Consider the following 24045-nt stretch of genomic DNA (forward strand, 5'->3'; position numbering starts at 1 on the left):
CCCCTGCTCTGAGAGCAGCCCTGTGATTCTGATTCTAAGGAGGCACAGGCTAAGCTTCTCCACCGCCCAGGATATTCACAAAGAGAGACTCAACCCCGCTTCGGGGGCTCTTAGAAAGGCTTCCAGGGGTGTCAGCGTTTTTTGGTGAGAAACATGCATGCCTCTGCCTTCATAAGGTGAGGAGGGAGTAAGTCAAAGGTTGTGGGACGAGACCTTTAAGGAGAAGGTTAGAGACACTTTAAGAGGGAGGACCTTGCTCCCTAGGAGTCCTGGAGCAATTGGCCACAATCAGTATTCTGGCAAGATGCCAAAGCAGAGGTTGATAGAGCAGGGGCCTTTGCCAGATATGGGGCTAGAACTCGGGCTTCCCAGATTAAAGTGAGAGACTCCGGCCAAAAGTTGACCTTCCTTTCTTTTTTGTCATTTAAACAAACATTCATGCCACTGTCTCTGACCTTGACAACTATTTACGTATCCTGTCTTCAGACTTGATTAACGAGCAGAAGACAAGAATCAGCAGTGGATTCTGGTGGCCTTCTGGTCAACCAGATGCTGCTACCCAGGCAGGCCTGGTACCCTCATGAGTATGCCATGGGATCCATCCCTTTGCCTAAGTCAACAGCGTTGGAAGCAATCCTGATTGGACAAAGGAGGAGATCTACTTGGCACCCCAGCAAGGCTGAGGTTGCAGACCCTGGGGGATTCAGGACTCAGGTAAGGAGCCTCCCTAGCTATTCACCAGCCTTCCCTCCACATCTCTAGCCTCATTTGTCACCCTCTTCCTGTTCCCACTGGAAATTTTGACCAGTCATTTGGTAAAACATCATGTTGAAGGGTTTGTAGAATTTCCGCAGTCTGTGGATCACATCGGGGTCGATGCGGGGATGAGTCCGACCTTTGCTCTTGCCTAGGCACCTGGGGGCGCTGCTGTCTTCTGGCTTCTTTAGGCAAGGGAACCCCTTGGTTTTGTTGAAATAGAAATGCTTCTCAGTCACAACGCGCTTGAGGCCTAGAAAATCCTGTACTTTGGCCATTTCCCCGGCCGGGTCCACTATGAGTCGCTCACCGCTGACGAAGAGGATCTGAGAGAGGGGGAAATACTGGAGCCAGTTTTCCAGATGCAGAGCATAGATCCCTATTCGAATGGCGCTCCAGGAGGCATCGATCAGCCCTAGGGTCCGATTTTTGAAGGCCAGCACCTCGAAGGTGGGGATCTCGGGTTTCTTTGACAGTGTCTGGGTGTAATCGGAGATGGCCCTGGTCACGGGGTTTCTCACCACCACGATGAGTTTGATGTCCTTGGCCATGGAGTGGATGCGCTTGGGGGCCTCATTTGTCACAAAGTAACTTGGTGTCTTCTCCATGGTTAACTGCCCATCCAAAGTCTTAGGCATCACATTTCTGGAAGACGGAGGAAAACAAAAGAGTGATTATTCCTGTCCAGAAATAACTGAACTTGTTGCACGAAATGTATGCTATAAATAGCCCAGTGGGGAGCTACCCAATAAAATTCATGTATACTTGGGAGTTCTTTTTGGACTATATATCCCTCTATAGTTCTGATTATAGTATTATCAGAAAAAGCAGCATAAAGCTTGCGCAATTCATTCATGGGAATCTTATGCACCTCCATTTAAATTTCTGCTCTATCTCTTACCAGTTATGTTTAACCTAGATCGACTCTTAATTTCTCTATGTATTAGTTTTATAATCTCTGAAATGAAGACAATGATAGCACCTACTTCACACAGTTGTAAAAAGATTAAGGGAGATAATGCTTTTAAAGCATTTGGCACAGAATGTGGCATGTGTAAGATCTTAATAAATCATGGATATGATTGTTGTAGTATCTTTGAGAGAGCGTTTGAGCTCAACAAGACCTCAAAGATGATCTAGTCCAGGGGTTGGCAAACTACTACCTGCCTCCTGTCATTGTATGGCCCACAGCTAAGAATGATTTTTCATCTTTAAAGGATGGGGAAAAAAACAAAATAATAAGACTAAAATTTTGTGATGCATGAAAATTATATGTAATTCAAATTTCAATGCTTATAAATAAACTTTTATTGGAACATGGCCACACATTCCTTTCTGTGGCTGCTTTTTGCATCTACATCAGCAGAGTGGAGTAGTTGCAACAGAGACTATATGACATGCAAAGCTGAACATATTTCCTATCTGGCCCTTTAAGAAAACATTTCTTGACCCCTAACCTAATCCAAAGGCATCTTTATGCAAATGAGGAAACTGAAGCCCAGAGACAGGGAATCAGACAGGCTTTGTGACCTCAGCAATTTGAATCACATCCCTGAGCCTTATTATCCTCATCTGTAAAAATCCTAAAACTTGCTTCAAGTTCAGTTGAGGATGAAACGAATGATATATAGTGTGACATACAGTGTGACAGCATCTAGCATAGAATTCGTTTTATACATGGAATTTCTTCTTTGCCAGTGATAGATCCCACAGCAGGACCCATATCTCTTGGTTTCCTTCCCAAGGTTGCTTCTCCAAACCCACCCCTCCATCCATGTTTGCCTTCAGAGTGGCCTTGTCTTACTTGGGAACTTCAAGAGATTAAAGGAGTTTGATGTACTTGTACCTGTCGGTACAGCAGGCCATCTGCCACCACGTGCTCCATCCATCTCCATTAAGTCCATTCACTTCCGAGCCTTGCACCAAAGTGGTACATTTAGGATTACACAAGACCTCTTTGTTATGATGACATGCTTTTAAGTGTCTCAGCTAATAAAACTTAATACAGACGAAGATCCCTCAGCTTCCCCTACCATAATTAAATGTATTTACTATTGCGTGTGTGGAGAAGGAAGGATTCTTCTTTTATCTCTAATTCACATGCTCTGTCAATAGTTAATTGCTACTGGGTTCTGAGCGTTCTCGGCAAGCATTTCTATCAGGCAATAGGCACTTGCCTAATGTAGAGAAATTCACATGGAGGTTGATGTGGTTCGTGTATAATGGTTGGGCAGTGAGGAGTTTTCAGATCAAAGCAATAGCCCTGGCCATAAATAATCATGCTCATCTTGAACTGATATTCTCTCCCCAGTATTTTGAAAGTGTTCATGTTTGTGTGCCTGTTTGGCTCTTATCAGGTTTAATTGTGACGTCTGGAGGGGCGGGGCTCAGGACCACCGTTTTACGGGAGTCACGTGTGCCTGATTTAAGACTTCTGACTACCTATGTCACCTTGATGAAGTGACTAAACCTACTCTGAATCTCCATTTTCTCATCTAAAAAATAGGGTTAACAAGAGTCCCTCCCTTATAGGATTGTAATGTAGATTGAACGCGATAAGGCAGGTAAATCACTTAGAATACCGTCCAGTGAATGCCAGAATTTTAAGAGGCACAAGAGCATTGGCACAGCAATTCTTAGAGAAGAGTAAGGAGAAGATATTTCCGTTTGACCACATGGAAAAGGTGAACAACATGGGAACTAAGGAACTGATCTAGAAAAGAAGGATATTCTGATTCAAGCCAGTGTCATCAACCGTTCTTCCTGATCTGGAGGCTGGTGAGCAATGGGGAAGCTGTTACTAGTGCAGTTCAAGTTGAAAGAATATACTGATATCCTACTTTTCTTCCAGTTGGAGAGAGAGATTCTCTTCTTTTATTACAGAACTCATTTCATAGTATAAAAATATTAAATAAGTGTTGATGCAAAAAATGCTGAAGATAGATCTTTTTACATGGCCTCTTCCAGATTTTTGCCCCTCAGATATATCTTGCTTCTTTTAATTTGCTGTATTTTCCTTTAGCAAGGAGCAGCTGCTAGGTTTTTCTTCTCCTCCAGTCTCTGCCAGTCACTTCTTAGACCTCAGTGTTTATCTTTACGTTGACAAATTCATCTCCTTCACTTCAGCTAATTGTTACAGTCTGTCAAGATCTGTGTTGATCTCGAGTCTTTTATCTGAAGCATCTGAGATAAATGGTACCCAGCCTATAAGCCGGCGTGTATAGGAGTAATTATGTGACCAGCTCAGTGCTTGGTGCAAAAGGCAATGAGAGGAGCGGGGCTAGAGAAGGCAATAGAGAAGGTAGAGGGAGCGGAGGCGCCTAAACGGCTTTGATCGTCATGTTACAGATGGATTACACCACGCACTTGAGGACAGTTCCTGCATTTGGGGCACACATGGTAAAACCATCTATCTCATTAAGCCAAGATACAACTGTTGTTGCATGAGATACACAGGATTTTTTGCTGGTAAGAAGCTATCCAGTAACTGCTCAAAATCAATGAAGTAGCAGTACCCCCTTTCCAAAAATGATTCTGAATCAGTTATATTCATTCATTCATTCCTTTGTTCCATAAACGCTCACTTCCATAAATGGCAATATACTAGTGAACAAAACAGACAAGGTCCGTTCCCTGACAGAGCTTCCAGTGTTACTACGACATCTGATAAAAGGAGAGTTCTTTATAGCATCACATAAATGACTATTTTAATCAACAGAGCGGGGTATCATTACTATTTCACTTTTAGAGAGAAGGAAATAGACTCAGAACCTAAAGATACTTTTTCGAAGTCTCTCTGGGTGAGTATATCCTTGGTTCCTAAGCTCGCTGGCCAAGCAAACACCTACCACCAGTTTCTGGCAAAGAGCAGGTGCTGAATAAATACCTGTTGAACGAATGGATGAATAAACCATTCATCTCCTGTCCTACGGTGAGGCTTTGTTGTGATGGGTTTTGTTGTCCTAATCTGGTCATTTCTCAGGCCTTGTCCCCTCACCAGTCTTCTCACCTGGGCCCACGACCCAGCAGCTATTTCTGTATCTATCCTAGTGTCTCTCTTCCTAAAAGACTAGAGAGGGCAGTCTACGTGTAAGACCAACTTCTCCCAAAGCGGGCTTTGGATGTTGTCTCCCTCTACTTTCTCAGGAATGATTCATCCCAAGTTTCCTTCTCTCTCCTGGTTTTAGGGAAGTTCTTCTCGACTGGGTCTGACATTTTGACTGCCCATGTTCTCATATCTCTACGTGCTTGAGGAATGGGGAGGAGACCAGTCATGCCACAGGGGAGTGAGCAAAGCTAAGGAAGTGAGAAAATAAGGTCAAGGGGTGGGGAGGGAAAGACCACAGGGGGTCTTAGGGGCCACGGGAAGACACTGGGTTTTATTCCATGTGTGATGAGAAACCACTGAAGAACATGAAACAAGACAACATAAAATTTACATTTTAAGAGATTTTTTTTTTCCTGGCTGCTTTACTGAGAACACACAGGCATGTGGCAAGAGCAGAAGGAAGGCAGCCTGCTATGAGGCCATTTCAGGAGAGCAGGTTAGAGATGGGGGTGGCAGGAATGCAGGTGGAGAGGGCAACCTGGGAAGCAGTGTTTACAATTAGGATGCCTTTAAAAGGTAGGGCCAACAGTCCTTTAGGATGGTTGGGATGTGTGTGCAAGAGAGAGACAGAGAGTATCATAGAAGACTCCAAGATTGTTGGCCTGAGCTAATGGTAAGTAGTAGTGCAGTTTATTGACGTGGAGACAACTGAGAAAGAAGGTAGTTTCAGGGGAAGATACCAGGTCTGATTTTGGACTTGGAATCTGAAATACTCAAGTGAAGGAGTTGAGTAATCATCCTGATACAGGAGTCTGGAACTCAAGGGAGATCCCAGTTGGAGGTGGACATTTATATCATGAGTTCACAGCCCACCTGCCAGAAAGTAGGGTGAAGGAATGTCAGATTCTCTTCACCTTCACGAGTAGAAGGTGGGACCTAACCTCTGCCTATCTGGGGAGTTCTCCTGGATAAGGAAAAGCATTCAGATGCTGGTGTGCAAAGCAAATCTTTAAATTCCATAGCAAAGATTTTCACTAACTCCTTTGAATTTCCAGGGTCTTTGATAACTTCCTGTATTACAGAGCTTAGGAGAATGTCATAATATGGTTGGTTCCCACGCCTCCATGGCTAAGCTCAGTTTCCGGAAGCCGTGGGCAATGTTTTATTCACCTTTGTATCCCCAGTGTCTGCCGCGTGGCAGCTGCCCCATAACTATGTGTGGTTATTAGACGAATGAACGAATGACATACGAATGGAAACAGGATCCCCAGCATTCAGGAGAATTGGGGAGCTTGGAGGGCTCCTCTAAGTAGGTTTCCCTCACGTGGGGTTCCGTGTTTCTGAATTCCAAGCCATCCCTCATCTGAAGGACCCTGCACTGCAGTGTGTACCATATGGTGAGAAAACACTGCATCTGGGCTTGGAACGGCTCGTTAACAGTATCTGGGGTGCTCAGAGCAGCCGTGACATCAGCGTCAACACACAGTCCTGAAGCGAGAATCAGCCTGCAAGATCACACAGCTGCTCTCACAACCCCAAATGTTTATGAGACACGATCCAACTCGCTCGCCCTCCACCACCTCCACTCTGCTGGTGGGGGAGCTGGGCGGAGCACAAGCCCCATCCGGACGCAGGTCAGCATCCAGGGCTTCATAGGAAACAACAACAATAGCGATCCTACAGTAGTTATCATACGCCATTTATCCAGTGCTCACTCTGTGCCGTTTGGTGGTTGAGAGTTCAAATTCTGACACCAGATCAGTGTCTCTAAGCACGTTCAGACACTGGGCTCTACAGCCTGGTGGTGAAGAGCATAGCCTCCAGAGGAACCAAATTTGGATCCACTTATCAGCTCTGTGACTCCGGGCAAATTACTAACCCAAGTACTTTGTGTCTCAGTTGCATCATCTGGAAAACAGGCGTCATACTGATAATACCCATTTCATAGGGATTTTGTGACAATGATATGAGTTAATGCCTAAAAGATTGCCTCACAGATAGTAGGCTCGCAATACATTAGCCGTGAATTTTTAAAACAACTTTCTTAAGAAGGTACTACTCCCTTCACCACTTCGGAGGTCAGGAAACTGAGGCTCAGTGAAATTGATCTGTTAGTCCAAAGTAACAGGAGGTAGCGTTGAAATTCAACCCCAGGTCTGTGGTGAACTTTAGCCAGAGCTCTTAGTTACTGCCTGGCAATGCTTAACCAAACGACAGAGGCTCAACAAGGTTACGTGACTGGCCCAAGGTCACTCTGCTGGTAGATGGCAAAGCTGAATCTTAAACTGAGCCTCACTATGTGTGTTGTAAAGGTGGGCTGTCACTGACTCACCCCTGGGAGTTACAGAAACCCAGGCCAGAAGCCCCAGAAATTCTTGCCAGATCAAACTCCACCGTTCAATTTGCGACATCTCTCTCCGGGGCGTCATCAATTGAAGCAAATGGACACCATCACGAACGCCGAGGGAGAAGGCAGTCACCCGTATTAGATGTAAAGAGCCCGTGCTCTCTGGAAGGGTTAGCAGCTGAGCTTGCCTTTCGCTTGCCTGAATCAGAGGTATATGGGCACCTCACATTTTCCCAAATGCATTATCCAGTGGGATAAATGGTGCATAAATGAGCAATATTTTCTGAGACCTCCAGATAAACTGTAACCCAAGAGAATGGTGGTTAGAGCCAGGGCATGAGGTAAGGCTGTTTCTTCTACACTGAGGAAAGAAACTTAGAAATTCAATCGGGCGCCTGCTACTTGCCAAGCATCGAGACGGGCAATTTCACATATTATTCTGGCTGAACTGCACAAGGAGCATACAATTCACTGAGCCCATTATAGAGATATGGAAACTGAGTCAAAGAGACAATAAACCCCGCTCAGGACTACTTTTCGGCCTCATTCTTTTGGAAAGTTCATGCTGCTTTTCAAATCCAAGTTTATGAATCCTGGAATCCCTGAAGATGAAAAGTCAAACCCTTTGGAAACCACATTTGTTATGTAAAGACCCAAGAAAAGCAGCCTTTGCCAGGGCCATACGGCTAAGGACCAAATGGAAGGTGAGAAAGAAGGGATCCTGAGTTATAGCTCTGACTTAAGAACTAACTTGCCAAATGCATTGAGGACAAGGACTTTTCCCTCTCTGGACCTGTACCATGAAAGGGCTGTGTTAATATGAACTCCCTCATTCATTCCAACGAGTGTTTGCCGGTGCTTATGATGTCGGGTATATAGCGACGCCAAAGCAGGCATGGTACCTGCCCTGCAACAGACTGCGAGTCCTTTGAAGGACACACCTGAACTTCCCATGTTTGTAAAGTGGTCTGTGCTTCAGATGGCGCATCTCTGGTGTGGGCAGAGGTCGCTTTTCAGACAAAATCACACCTGCCACCAAGAGGGAGAAGGAGGTGACAGCAAAGTGAGGGCAGAGGAGAGGAAAGGAGGGAGAGAGCGGAAGCAAAGAATGAAGGCACCTAGAAGCGACAGGAAGGAGAAATGAAGACAAGAGGAAGGAAAGGACTGAGGAAGGAAGGGGAGGAAGAAGGCAAACAGAAGGAGCTGGGCTTTGAAGAAACACAAAGAGTTTTAATAACTGGAGAAGAATGAGGAAAGCATTCCAGTTTTGAATGACACATGACCACAGTGTTGTGGTTTTCTTTTTCAGTACGCGGGCCTCTCACTGCTGTGGCCTCTCCCGTTGCGGAGCACAGGCTCCGGACGCACAGGCTCAGCGGCCATGGCTCACGGGCCCAGCCGCTCCGCGGCATGTGGGATCTTCCCGGACCGGGGCACGAACCCGCGTCCCCTGCATCGGCAGGCGGACTCTCAACCACTGCGCCACCAGGGAAGCCCGACACATGACCACATTGTGGCAGAAAAGAGCAAACCCGGATCCCAGGCACTTCGTTGGTTTTAAAGTTTGTGCCAGGCAGGTACAGATATTTTAGGATCTATGAAAGAAAAAGAGAGAAAACCATTTATCTGTTCATGAATTTGGCAACTGTCGTGTGCCAGGTACATTAGGAGATAAAATGAAGAGCAAGATGTGCCCTGAAGAAGTTCACATCTCCTGAAAGAATAAAAATAGTCTGTGAGGTCTATCCTTGTCTCTGAGGATTCATGGAGTCCCATGAGTTTCAGGTGGAGAATCACTCCTGGCTGAGGGTCGACTTGATTCCAGAGTCCACAGTCACCTCCTTTAGAAGCTTGTCAGTGGGTGCTCATCCTGACAAAGGCGGGTGGCTCAGCGTTTGACTTCGGGGTTCCATCTCTGAACCACAAGTGGCTTTAGCAACTCATTTCATGTCTTTTATCCTCAGTTCCATCATCTGTCAAATGGGTATAATAGCATCTCCTCCTCATTCAGAAGAAAAGGTATCAGGCATCCTGGCACAGAGCAAGTATTGATAAGTGTCCCCCCTTGTTATTGCTGCTAGTGTAACGTAGCACATAGTAGGTACAGACAAATTTATCTGTCGAATGAGTGAAGGAGACCAGCCTTGTTTACACTCTGAATCTAAATGCCTATTACTGGTTGCCTAATATATACACCCCTCTGTAAATGATGACCCTGATTCATGGAAACCCACGTCTCCAATGGGCGTTGATACGACCCACTCTGAGAGCACCAAACAGCTTCCGTTTAGCATAGATTCCAGTGAATTCCTAGAAATCTCTTTCTCCTCGCCATCCCAGGCTGCCCAAGCATTTGGGAAGCTTCAGTGCTAGGCAGAGCTTGGCCACTTTATGGGGCCCATACCTCACATGGCACAAATCCTAGGCTTGCTTCTATTTCTCCTTGTCACCCCTGGCTTTTCCCAGTTCCCCCCCAGGGCTTCAGCATCAAGAGGCCACCATATGACAGAAGCTGACTTGTTCATATGGATTTTGTTTTTGTTTTTGTTTTTGCGGTACTCGGGCCTCTCACTGCTGCGGCCTCTCCCGTTGCGGAGCACAGGCTCCGGACGCGCAGGCTCAGCGGCCATGGCTCACGGGCCCAGCCGCTCCGCGGCACGTGGGATCCTCCCGGACCGGGACACGAACCCGCGTCCCCTGCATCGGCAGGCAGACTCTCAACCACTGCGCCGCCAGGGAAGCCCCATATGGTTTGATTTAGAAAACACATATGGACAAAAAACAACTATGAATTTGACAATCCCTTAAAATGAATTTGTGGCTGAGTCATCGCCACTGAATCTACATTTTTGAATGTGGCCATGTGTGCGCATATGTGTGTGTATGAGATTTTTATTGATGTAGTTTATACTCAGTGTTTGGTATCTATAGGGATGTGAAGGTCTCTGCAATAATCCTGAAGCCCACAGGTTGGGAAGCAGGGTTCTAAAATCTAAACCTTTGCCTACTTACAACCTCAGCTCCATCAGTGCCTTCTTACCCACAACTCTCCCTCCAATCCCTCCTCTCTTGTTATTGGACCATCTCACTCCAGAGATTCGAAAACAAGATGCTCCCTGATTTTGAATTCACAAGATTACGGCTCACTTCACCTGCCCCTGACTGGGGATTCCACCCAGAGTATACTTCTCTGATCCTTTATTCATACACATTCACAGAGTGTCCCACTGCAGAACCTCACACACCAACTTCTATTAGCTGTTTTATTGTATTTTCTTTCCTCGGGCTCGGCGTTTCAAAGGGCAGGTGCCACAATTAAATGATGATTATGGAGGCGTCAGCACCTGGGCACCTTGTGCTCACGATCTAACAGACGGTGACAGGAGAGGGCTCCTCTCGGGAAGGCCCCGTTCCAGGTCTCTCCGCCGCACACTGCACTCCCAGCTGTGTGTCTGCTCATCACTGCCTTGGGGGTGCTGCCAGCCCTGCTTCCTTCTCACCTGCATCCTGCGGCTGGCCAAGCCCTGCTTGCTCCTGCTGAGTCTGCCCCTGTCACCCTTTGCATGTCTCAGCCCTACTGTGTGGCTCTATCCTGGCTCTGCCATCCTCACTCTAACGGACTTTGGGAAACTTATTTAACCACCTCAAGCCTCAGTTTCCTCATACAATGGGTATCACAAGCAAGACCTATCTCAGAGCATGTTTTATGAAGGTTGAAAGGGCCGGTGCTTATGATGCTGCTGTAGAACGAATGTGTGTGCCCCCCTCCACAAGTCATATGTTAAATCCTAACACCCAATGGGATGGTATTGGGGGTGTGGCCTTTGAGAGGGGATTAGGTCATGAGGGTGGAGCTCTCATGAATAGAATTCGTGCCCTTATGAAAGAGACCCCAGAAAGCTCCCTCCCACCTTCTGCCGTGTGAGGACATAGTGAAAAGATAGCCCTCTATGAGCCAGGAAGCAGGTTCTCACCAGGCAGTGAATCTGTCAGCATCTTGATCCTGGAATTCTCAGCTTTTAGAACTGTAAGAAATAAATGTTTGTTGCTTAAGCCACTCAGTCTATGGTATTTTTGTTACAGCAGCCAGAATGAATGAAGGCTTAAGCACGGAGCCTGGAAGGACTTAACTGCTGAGTACAAGTGTTAATTATTGTTGCTATTACATATGAATCCTGTTTACTCACTGTGCATTCACAGAGAATGCCATCTTAGGACCTGTGCTGACCGTGAGGTTATTTCATGTTTATCTCATGTGCATCCTTAAAACAAACTTTGCTTTTGTAAATAATTTGTACGTGTCTCTTCCTTGTGATGCAAGGAATCTAATCGGCTAGACCGATATATATATAATAAAGCACTGGATGTTTTATTGGTGGAAGGGCTGCTCAGGTCGACTCATGCCTGCCCATGGAAACTTGTTAAATAACTCGGTCAAGATGGAGGCATCCATGCATATGAAGGACAGGTGTGAACGGTGCTGGGAAGAACAATATTTTCTCACACGGCCAGGCACCAACTCTAGTGTTGAAGGAAACTTGTTCTCTCCGCCAACAGAATGCAGCCCAGAACCCCCCTTTTTCCCTACATTTGGCCAGGATGGCAGGACCTCCTCTCCTACAAAGTGCCCAAGTAAGAGCCTTCCAGGTGTGTCCTTGAGATATTTCCTTCATAAGGGTGCACCCCCAAATCAAGATCTCTAGCTTCAATGATGTAAAGCACAATCATAAATTCATCAGTGCACCCTGCTGTGCCTGTACTTAGACCTGACTTTCACAGCTTGGAGCGCATGAAATACTAAACAGATTTTCAGACCCATCCATCTGATCATATAACAGATGGAGAAATGACAAATAGGAAAGAAGATCAGTGCACAACTAGAAAGATATACATAAACAGGCACACATACTGTGCCCCAAAGATTGAAGATTCTAATGTTATATCATCACATATTCACGCACACTGATCTCCTACGGAGGGTTTCTCTTTTTCACACACACACACACACACACACACACACACACACACACACACACCTCTACTCGTCCCACAACTGGCTCCTTCTTATTATTCAAGTCTTGGCTCAAACATCACCTACTCAGAGGGCAGTCCCCTTCCCCAGGCACCATCTAAATCACTCTCCTTCACACCAGCCTCTTTTGTTCCCTTCCTAGGGCTTCTTGCTATCTGACATTATCTTGCTTATGTGTTCATTTTCTTGTGTCTAGTCTGTCTGTCCTAAAGGAAACAAGCTCCCAAGAAGGAAGACATTTGGGCACTTCTGTATCCTGCTGAATCTCCAGCATCTCGCTTAGTGCCTAGAATTGAGACATAGGTCTCAATAAATATTTGCTCAATGATGGAAGAGATGAAGGAAAGAAGGGGGAAAAAAGCACAGTTGGAAAGAAGAGAAGGGAGAATAAAGGAAAAGAGGAAGGAAGGAGGAGAGGGAGGGAGGAAGGGAAGGAGGAAGGATAGGAGGAAAGAAAGTTAGGAAGAAGGATGGAGAGAGCTGGCTTCTTCCCATCATTCAGGTCTCATATTAAGTGTCTGGCTTTGGATTATTATGAAAGCCACTAGCCACATGGAACTATTTAAATTTAAATTAATTAAAATTAAATTGAATTAAAGATTTAATTTCTCAGGGACTATAGCCACATCTCAAGTGCACAATAGCTACAAATGGCCAATGGCTACTGTGCTGGAGGTACAGCTCTAGTATATTCCATCATCACATAACATTCTATTGGATAACACTGGTCTGGTCCATCAGCTATGATTTTTGTGACATCAATATACCACTCAGAAGTCATCTCTCAGAGAGGCTTTCCCTGAGCATTCTATCAAAAATCATGCCTGCTCCAAGTTACCGTCTATCCCATTGTCTGGTTTCTCTTCTTGTTCACACCGTGTGGCATTGGTCAAGATTTGGAATTATCTACTTTACTCACCAGTTCACATGTTCTGATGCCCTTCTACCCGGAACTGAACTCTGCAATGGCAGGACTTTGTCTTATTCACTGGGTACTATGTCTGTCTCTAATGGAGCACTGTATATAACAGGTACTTAATAAATGACAATGAATAAACGAATGGCCCCTCTGGATGTGCATATTTACATTTTTACACATTTTATTCATTCCATGCATCCATGCAGCAAGACAATGGCAGTGAAGTAAGGTCTCAGCTGGTGGTAGGTGGGCCTCCAACTCTTCACCTCCAGCTGGTGAGAAGGTAGGAAAGGCTGAGAGCTGATGCTTCCTCTTGCTCACGGCCGAATCCCCCTCACTGAGGCTCTGCACATCTTGCCAGACTTCTCAGGGGCTGGACTCAGTGTCCTGGCCAGGCTCTAGCACCAAGGAGCGGGAGCCTTGGGAAAATCCAGGTCCACGGAGCTGTGCTGCTGGCTGGCTGGGGAGGAGCACATACGAAGTCACAGCCTGGGGTTTACCTGGTGGCACAGTGGTTGAGAGTCCGCCTGCCAATGCGGGGGACGCGGGTTCGTGCCCCGGTCCGGGAAGATCCCACATGCCGCGGAGCGGCTGGGCCCGTGAGCCATGGCCGCTGACCCTGCGCGTCCGGAGCCTGTGCTCCGCAACGGAAGAGGCCACGACAGTGAGAGGCCCGCGTACCGCAAAAAAAAAAAAGTCACAGCCTTTGCTGCATGTCTGATCAATTGCCTACAAACTTCCTCCTCTCACATCTGTCCACAGTGGCACCGCAGTCATGGTATCAGCATGTTAAGGAAGCTCCACTTCTGGAGGATGTTTTCAGGGGGAATGAATATTCCCTTGCTGTTCTCTTTTTACGCTCCTCCCTAGACCCTCTCACAATAGTCCTGGCAGAGTCAGATTCTGCTTATGCCGAAAGATCCCAGGGAAGCAGGACATTGCCCCCAGATGACTGTGGATCTCATCTTCTGCCTGGACTCACTCTTCCTGGTCTACAGAATTTTTGGTCCCATTCCGGAGCTCAGTACACACTTGATATGCTGCCTTGGGAAACAGGCTTCCTCTTTACTTGTCAACCTGTGTGGATGTGTTCTCAATAAGCCTCAAACCTGTGTGCCTTGAATTGGGTAGATATGCTACTCTGATTCCAGGGGAATCAGATGTTTCCCTTTCTAGGTCCAGATGGCTGGCTTAGTTGCAGAAAAACATAATACCATTGACTCCTCTACAGACAGATGTTTCCCACTGCCTACAGCTCCCCATCTGCCTTCAGTCACCCCTGACCGTCTTTCATCGTTAGTCTCATAGCTTAGCCCTCCTGCACAGAGCCCGGTGTCTTTGGGTGAATATGTATGCACTTGGGAGTATGTTGACACAAATAGTATACTACCCTATGCAGCATTCTAAAATTTGGGTTTCTGCTCGGTGTTTTGTGACCACCTAGAGGGGTGGGATAGGGACGGTGGGAGGGAGATGCAAGAGGGAGGAGATATGGGGATATATGTATACGTATAGTTGATTCACTTTGTTATAAAGCAGAAACTAACACACCATTGTGAAGCCGTTATACTCCAATAAAGATGTTAAAAAAATAAAATAAAATTTGGGTTTTCTACTCAAGAATCCTTCTTGATCTCTACGTCTGTGTCTCTATTTCTGCTTTGCAAATAAGATCATCTATATATGTATACGTATAGCCGATTCACTTTGCTGTACGGTAGAAAGTAACACAACATTGTAAAGCAACAACACTCCAATAAAATTAATTTAAAAAAAGAAAAAGAAGAAAAGAATACTTCTTGAGATTTTTCCCTTATCAGTTCACTTCCCATTTTTAAATGGATGTTGCATTCTATATAGCACATGCAAACCACAGTTTACTAAGCCATTTCCCTGTAAAGGCTCCTTGGATTGTCATCAGTTTTCCATGACGGCAAAGAAGGCTAACGCGAGCACCTTTGCACACGCCTCTCTTTGTATGTACCCGTTCGAGTATGTTCCTAACACAGCCCTCCATGGTGGTCATGCCAAAGTATGCTCCGCTCATACCGTGTGAGCATATATACCCCTGTCCCCTCACCAGCGCCTGATGGTACTGACCCTTTTTATTTCACCAACCTGGTGCTAACCATCCTTCAGGACTCAGCCCACATGCCCTGTTTGCCCCAGGATGACAAGACACCCCCGTGCTGTGGACTCTGCTGCCTGGTCTATTTCTACCATTGACTCATCCCACAACATGGCACATATGTACTTCCCTGTCTCCTTTATCAGACTCTGAGCAACTTGGGGAAGAGGCCAAAATGGCTCCCAGGAAGAGCTTGCTTGGTTGGACCAGATTAATCCCCCTGCTCTTTCCGGATGCTATAACAGACCTTTGCCAGGAATGCTTGTGCCCCTGGCAGCACCAGGAACAGGTGGAGTGTCATGTGAACCTTGGGCATCGAGAAATATTGATGGGAAAATAATCTATGCAGAAATGAGTGTGACTGGGTGCAACCACGCAGAAGTAAGGGAGGGACAAAACTCAAAGGAAGGGTCTGCTGGCAGGAATAAACTGGAGCCAGGCCCTGCTGACCCCTGCACGTCGGTTCGTCGATGAGGAGTGCTGTGCTCTGGCCACAGCCCCGCTGTGCGCCCCCTGCACCCTGCATTTTGGCCTCTTAGAATGATCTTGCCATTTCCTGGAAACAATGGATTTTGTCATATCTTAGATTTTGCATATGATGTTCCAACTTCCTGAAATACCCTTTCCTTCCTGCCCACTGACTGGTGGAGCCCTTGTTCATGGCCTGCCTGACCCAAAGGCCTCCTCCTCTGTACAGCTTCCCTGGAACATATATAATATGATATAGTATAGTATAATATAATATAATATGATGTAATATAATATAAATATATCATAAATATATACCAACCCATAAATTACTGATAGCGTTGCATCTATCTGTGTGAAGCTCCCCACCATCTCAAACGTTCCCGGATGTTGTGCCAGAGGGGCAGATGAGAGAGAGAAAGAGGAAGAAGGGGAGGAACAGTGAGTACGTGAGCATTCCGGAAAAATACCACACTGGTAATTAGATGGTCGGCCTGGAAATGATTCTCATCATTTCTGCTAATTGACTGACCAAAACCAGTCTTGTGACCCCCACCCACCCACAAGGGAACAAGAAAGCTGAGAGTTACTAGAGAAATGACGTAAAGACTAAAAAACCCACTCGCCTGAATTTTGAGTTTGCTATTCTCTTGTGTGTGGCTATATCATATGTTGCATTTCTAAACAATATGCTGTTTAGTTTTGTTGGGTTTTTTTCAAAATGGCATAATACTCTAGTCTTCTGTTAAGTTTTTTAAAACTTAAACAATATCTTTATAAAATCTATTAATGCCATTGCATTTACTGTTAGTGAATCCATTTTCACTGCTGTATAATATTCCATTGCGTGGACATGGCATTATTTATCCATTTTTTCTGATGATGGACATTGGGGTTGTTTCTTTATGAACAATGCTGCTATGTAAGTTCTTGTACATGCCTCCTGGTATAAAGGGGAAGAATCTCTCTTGGGTATTTTCCAACTAATGGAAATACTGAGTCATGAGCTCTGAGATGCTTACCCTTATAAGATGATGGTGCTTAAGTTATATTCCCTCCACCTGTGCAGAAGAGCTCACATTCATCCTCCTTGTGACTTAATGTCTGCTACTGTCTTACTTTGAATTTCTCTCAGTTTGGGAGATCTTTTTCATTTATTGATGATTTGTGTTTCCTCCTTGTTGAAATATCTGTATCTTTTGCCCATTTTTCTAATGGATTGTTTTTCTTTTTTTATTTATAGGGGTTCTTTGTGTATTCTGGGTACTACGCCTTTGTTATGTAGATTGCAATGATCTTCTCCCAGTTTGTGGTTTAACTTATGACCTTCTTTATGTGTATTTGATGGTCAAAAGTCTTAATGTTAAAGTAGATTAATTTACCACTCTTGTGGCTAGCACTTTTGTTTCTTATTTAAGAAATCCTTCTCTACCTGAGAATGAATATATATGTGTGTGTCTGTGTGTGTGTGTGTGTGTGTGTGTATGGAAATTGAAGGAAAAAATTATGTGGCTCTCTGGGAGAAACCTGTTCTAAGCAGAGGAAACAGTTAGTGCAAAGGTCCTGGGGTAGGAGGGTTCTTAGTGTGCAGAGAGGCAAGGTGGAGGCCAGTGGGACTGGAGACCATGGCAGAAGATGAGATCAGAGAGGTAATGGGAGGCCTGATGATGAAACTTCATTCTGAGCGTGACGGGAAGTCCTTGGAGTTTTTTGAGCAGAAGACTAAGTGTCATGATCTGAATTGCAATTTTCCAGGACCACTTTCCACAGATGAATTGGAATTGACTGCACAGGGATTTAGAAGCTGGGAAGCTCTGAGGAAGCGATTGCAGCTGTCCAGATAAGAGATGATGGTGGGAGTGATGTAGTGGGCAGAGTCTGGGCATACTTGGAAGAAAGAGCTAATAGAATTTGCGGATGGATTGTATTTGGACTGTAAGGGGAATGGGAGGTGTTAGGGTGACTCCAAGGCAACAGCCCCGAGCAACTGGGTTGGAGGAAGACATTGAGAGAAGATCTGGGTTTAGAGTGGGGGAAGATTAGGAGCTCTGCTTCAGACACATTATGCTTGAGATGATTTTAGACATCCAGATGGAAATGCCTGGTAAGCAGTGAGTCTGGAAGAGATCTGGGTGGAGAAATATTGAATGTTGCCGACATACACAGATGGTATACGCTAAGGTGTACACAAAGATGAGGAAAGGTCCAAGGACTGAGCCCTGTGACACTTCTACATTCATCTCTGGGGTTGGGGGTGTGGGGAGATGGACGTGCCAGGAGATGAGCCTGGGAGAGCAGGTGTCTCCAGATGGACAGGACATTTCTGTCCCAGCTGTGTGCTAATTTCTGAGTCCCAGACCTGTGATGCACTGCCAGGGTACCAGCGCCGTGCCCTGTTGCTCCCTCCTCTCTCTTCCTCTACTCCTAGACGAATTACTAGTGCCAGTTAATGTTTGCTCTGGCTCATAAATCCATAATGCCTACCACACAAACCTCAACGGCCTGTAATTGAGACGCACAAACATGCAGAAAAGATTGTGTGCGTGGAAGGTATAAATGATGCTGTCACCCGAGGCTGCTGCAGGAAACAGGGCCACCGACACGGTGACTGCATTCTGCATTTACTACCTAAACAGCCTGCCTCCCTTTGCCGCTGCCACCCTGGAAGGTAGAGGAAATTAGCTGTCAATATTTTACAGCTGGTTATTTGCAGGAGTAAATCACAGCTCATTCTGCCACGGAGTCAATGGAAGGAGCATGAGTTTCTTTTTCTTCCAGGGGTTGTTTGTGAGGTCATCTTCCTGGTTTCATCCTGCATTTAACTTAGTCCTCAGCATGTTTGTGCCTTTGTAGTGTAAGTTATTCTGTGTCTCCTGGATGGGCAGGAGTGGTGGGATGGGGGTGGAGTGGAGAAAGGAAGCAGGATTTCTCTTAGTGCTCCAACACTGGGGCCCACTGGGCGCCACTGCTCATCAATCAGCAATTTATTCATTCATTTACTAAGCAATTTCTGACTGATCACTGTATACCAGATGGTCTGCTAAGTCCCAGAAGACGAAGATCAGTATTACCCGTCCCTGTCATCAAGGAGTTCCACAGCCTATTTGGGAAATCCCTGACAATACCTAAAATGTACTCATACCAACAAATGTTCTGTATAATATTTACTGAGATCTTACTATATGTTCCAAGTGTTTTACAAAATTAAATCCATTTGCTGTGCAAAAGCTTTTAAGTTTCCTTAGGTTCCATTTGTTTATTTCTGTTTTCATTTCCATTTCTCTAGGAGGTGGGTCAAAAAGGATCTTGCTGTGATTTATGTCATAGAGTGTTCTGCCTATGTTTTCCTCTAAGAGTTTGATAGCGTCTGGCCTTACATTTAGGTCGTTAATTCATTTTGAGTTTATTTTTGTGTATGGTGTTAGGGAGTGTTCTAATTTCATTCTTTAACATGTAGCTGTCCAGTTTTCCCAGCACCACTTGAGATCTCTCCTTGCCTCTGCATCTGTGCTGGGGGACCAGCACCTGAAGAAAGGTTTCCGGTTCCACTCTCCTCCGTTCACTTTTTTGCTGTTTCTGAGCAGGTCATTGGTCTGGGCCTTTATCTGCTGCCATTGTTAATATTCCCCAAGTGGCCCAAAGGCAGGGGCTGAATCTGCTGTCCCTGGTCTAAGCAGAGTGTTGGTCTGAGCGAAAGGATCGTGAATGAGGTCCCTTTGGGCTATTTAAACCTCACATCCTTCCATGTTCAGCTCTCGGCTTCTCCTTCAAGTTATATGCACGCTTTCTGTTCCATCATTTAGAACACTGGTTTTCAACAAGAAATGGTTCTGGCTAACTATTTTAAATGGGGAATTTACTCAAAGGATATATGAGATGACTCATAAGGAATATCTTGTGAATAGGCTTGGAAAGGGTAGGAAATGGGGGAACTGGGAACACAGGCTGCAGGACCTGATCTATAGTTTTTTTAAGGCATCACCATAGGAACGGGTCATATTCAACTGTCTTCCTTTCTGCTTCATTTGATTCTTCTTTCGTTCCTTATTTATCTCCCCCTCCTCCTCTTCTTCTTCTCCTTCTCCTCCCCTTCCTCTCCCCCTTCCCCCTCCCTCTCCCTCTCCCTCTTCTTGTCCTTCCCTTCCCCTCCATCTACTTCTCCTTCACCTTCTTCTTTCTCTTCCTCTTCTTCTCCTTTTCTATTCCACTCCACTAGAGAGCCAAAGTCCTGGTAGAAAACATCTGATGACTCTAGTTTATTATCCAAATGAGTGCCAGTCCCAAACCACACACAGTGGGATAGAGGCAATTCCCTGAGTGCAAACTGGGGTACTTTAAAGCAGAAAACAAGGTCAGAGGTAGCATCTGAATAGGGATACAGAAGAAGTGTGAAAGTAGACAAGGTCAGAGGTAGCATCTGAAAAGGGATACAGAAGAAGTATGAAAGTAAGCCACATGGAGGAAGGCAGAGGAAACAGCCCTTGCAAAATTCTGGGGTGAAAGTGTGTCTGGTGTATCCAAGGATCAGGGAAGGAGGAGGTGGGGTGACTAGAAAGAAGTGAGAGATTGGAAGAGTGGGAGGAGATCAGGGCAGAAAAGCAGCAGGGTCCAGGTAATACAAAGCTTTGAGGCCACTGTAAGATCTTTGGATTTTATCTTGAGTAAGCACGGAGCCAGCAGGTGGTTTTGAGGAGGAGAAGGACATGGCCAGCCTTACACATTTAGAAGATCATGGTGATTGCTGTGTGGGGAAGAGGCTCTAGGGGGTAAGTATTGAAGGAAGACCAATTAGGAGGCTACTGAAATCATCACAGTGAGAGGCAACGGGGGCTCGGGCAAAGGTAAGCGTGATGGGGGTGTGATGACATATGGCAGCCATAACAGCATTTACCTGTGGATTGGATTGAAGGTGTGAGAGAAAGAGAAGAATCAAGGACGACTCCAAGGTTCATGCCCTAAATAAAAGGAAGAACAGAGCAAGGCTTTCTGAGAACAGGAAGACTCAAGAGGAATAGGGTTTGGGGAGTTGAGAAACAAAGAGTTTGCTTTTGGACATGTTAATTTTGAGGTGCTTCTTAGATACCCAAGTGGGAATGTTGAGGAAGCAGTTGGATTTACAAATCGAGAGTTAGTAGGTCTGGATTGAGAACTGTCAATTGAAAATCAGTATACAGGAGATATTTAAAGCTTTGAAAGTGGCTGAACTCAGAAACGGAGTGGGTGAAAATAGAGAAAAGTTCTGAGAACTGAGTCCTGGGTTCTCTGTGAGCCCTGACCAAGCTTCCAAAAAAGGGATCTGCTGATCCTTTAACAAGTGGTACCAGCCCCAAATGGTCATGTTTTGGTCACTTACTAGAGTCAGAAGAGTGAGTCTAAGGTGACTTCAACTTACTGGGCTATCGTCCTTTTTTTTTTGGCTGCGAGGTATGTGGGATCTTAGTTCCCTGACCAGGGATTGAACCCGCACCCCCGTGCCTTGAAAGCTCGGAGTCTTAACCACTGGACCACCAGGGAAGTCCCTATTGTCCTTTCTCAACCACTGTCAATCACGAACAGCATCAAGCCTAAAGACACAGTAGAGACCGGGACAGGTTGGTGGGAGAGAGGCTAAATTCCCAAGCTTCCAGGAGGTACAACTGGTTCCAGACACACTTAGTTACGGTGACTGGTTAGTAGTATCAGAGGAAGGGACACCGTCAAACAAGATAATGCTGAGCTCTATAGATGCCATAACTGAAGCCCGTTTATCTAAACCAACTTCTCTTAACGAGCAACCCACCTAGTGGTCAGGTCATGAAACTCACACTTCCTTTGAGGAGTTCTAAATCTAGTCCAATGTATTTTTTAAAAAAACGCATTTACAGCACTTTAAGATCTAAACAATGTTCAAAAGCATTCCAATTTAGCTTTGTATTTGTAGTGTGTGTTTGTGTGTATGTACGTATGTGTGTGTGTATGTATTTATCATATCTGCACATTTTATGAAAGTTGGGCTTTCTCTGTATTGGTGTGTAAGTTGTCATATTTTATCTACTTTCAAACACTTTAAGTAGTTTTTAATGACACTGATAAAAAACCATTCTTTAAAATTTGGTTTCCAGGGGTAAAAAGAAAAGGATATACAAACGGATGTGAAACACTCAACGGTATTGAATTTTAAAGGATATGGTCATTAAGTGACTTTATAGCTTGGTAAAACGGTGTTATTAGATTAATTAAGCTGGGAAGGTTTGGATTAATCATGTACCAAAAGTCTCACTCATGGAAATCAAATAAAGTAGCCAGGGCTCCCCTGGTGGCGCAGTGGTTGAGAGTCTGCCTGCCGATGCAGGGGACGCGGGTTCGTGCCCCGGTCCGGGAGGATCCCACGTGCCGCGGAGCGGCTGGGCCCGTGAGCCATGGTCGCTGAGCCTGCGCGTCCGGAGCCTGTGCTCCGCAGCGGGAGAGGCCACAACAGTGAGAGGCCCGCGTACCGCAAAAAAATAAAAAAAGATCAAGTAGCCAGCCAGAGTCCTTTGAAGGTATAAAGTCAATACCTGGGGATGTAGGAGGTGGGGTGGGTAAATAAGAACTTCCTAATGAAGATGGCCAGCGTGCCTCCTGTCTCTCCTATGAAGCCAATGGGGGGTTTACTCCCCCATTACAGCTTTCATGGCAATTTCGAGAGCTCCAGAGTGACATCTTTTCCTTCCTTAGAGAAAAACTGTGATTCCTTGAGAAGAAAACTGAGTTGGAATCACATGGATCGAAGTTCAAATCTAGACCCTACAACTTACTAACCATAACAATGATGTGGTCTCTTGTAATTTACTTTACGGCTTAGGCCTCAGTTTCTTCACTGATGGTGGTGATGATTAGATTTCTCTGGCCCACTATTGTGAGTATTAAATAAGGCAATTATATAAAAACACCCAACTCTGGGTGGCAGAGTTAGGCTCACTACTCTCCCAAAGCCATTTTCTCTTTCTTCTGGGCAGATAACTAGGTCATTTCCCAGCTTCCCTGACAATTGAATCTGGCCAACAGAATATATGCTCAAGCGATGTGTTCACTCCCAGGTCTGTCCCATAAAAGTTTCCCACTCATGATCTCCATGTTCTTTCCTCTTCTGCCTGGTGGCTGTTTACACCCAGACTAGTCTTAGAAGCTACATGTTTACCATGTCAGAGCCCCTGAATCACTGTGTGGAAGAAAATTTTCCTTCCCTTGCCCCATAATCTGCAACCCCTTGGCTACTGATGTAAGTCGAAAATAAACTCTTATTGTATGAGCCTGCCCAAACCGGAACGGACAGAATCTGACTCCTAGTAAGAAGGAACATGAGCAAATGAGCAAAACCCAGAGAGAGAAACTCACCGAACATTATACAACAGAGATGGCAGGTCGACACAACACGTGGCGATTGCTGGGTGGAGGTGGGATGTATCTGTTTTGTATGTACCAGGTCTTCAATGGGGTAATGGGCCTCATGCTGACCAAGGGACAGCTGTTTCAAGGAACGGTATTTTACTTTGCTTGATTTGTTACCATTTGAGGAAATGGATAGGAAGAAAATGGTAACGGCAGGGGAGAAAGAAAGAAAGAGGAACGGTGGTGGGATGGACAAGAAACCCAGAGGCTTTTTCCCTGAAGCAACATGGAGAATTCAAAGAACCACCTTTCGTGAGCCTGGAGGATTAATGACAAACGCCCCAGCAGGTAGGTAATATCAGAATTCAGGATCCTGGGTGATGATGGTGCCAAATACCTTGGAGGCCTTCTTGACAGAAAAATCCTTGCTAGTCTGAGCCAAGAGGCCTGACAGAGACTGGATTTTTGCAATGCTTTAGGCTTTCAAGAGCCATGGTCCAGTTTCAGAATTGTTATGTCGACCCACCCACCCTGAGGGGGACCACTGTCTGTAAATGAAGAGTGCTTGAGGTGGGATGTGCTTTTGTATCACACAACTGTTTTGTCTCGTATCGTTGGAAGAAGGGAACTGATACCCAAAAAAAGGTAAATACTTTCCAATAATAACCCATGTTATTGTGCTATAGCCTTCTGATTGGGGTCACAGAAGAACCTCTTGTCTGTTAAGACAATACAATCCTGAGACAGATTTCAAAAAGCGATAGAGAGAATATTGTAAAACGGAAAGGGGGGTGGGCAATCACAAAAAGAATATAGCCTGGTTATTTGGTTATGAAAAAAAAGAAAAAAAAATCTGTGAGATCCCAAAGTAAAAAGCAGAAATCCATCGTTCCAGGGAGAGGGTTATGACATGAGGCTGCAAAGGAAGGCCAGGCCCAGGTAGGGCCCAGGAGTTTGGATTTCATTAGAAAGGTCTTAAAGTAAAAGGATGCCTTGA

The 24045-nt window shown here is 45.4% G+C and overlaps 1 protein-coding gene across 1 annotated transcript in view; it reads right to left on the reverse strand.

Moving 5' to 3' along the window:
* Nucleotides 1–764: 764 nt before the first annotated feature.
* HS3ST4 (heparan sulfate-glucosamine 3-sulfotransferase 4) overlaps nt 765–24045 on the reverse strand; it is a gene marked incomplete at both ends in the record, with an annotated part of 387982 nt that continues 364701 nt past the window's right edge. The window contains one exon of the mRNA XM_082857517.1: nt 765–1401. Coding sequence (XP_082713643.1) covers nt 765–1401 — 637 coding nt within the window. The remainder of the gene's footprint in view (nt 1402–24045) is intronic.

This window comes from Leucopleurus acutus (assembly GCF_964270905.1).
Source record: "Leucopleurus acutus genome assembly, chromosome: 16".
Lineage (NCBI taxonomy): Eukaryota > Metazoa > Chordata > Mammalia > Artiodactyla > Delphinidae > Leucopleurus > Leucopleurus acutus.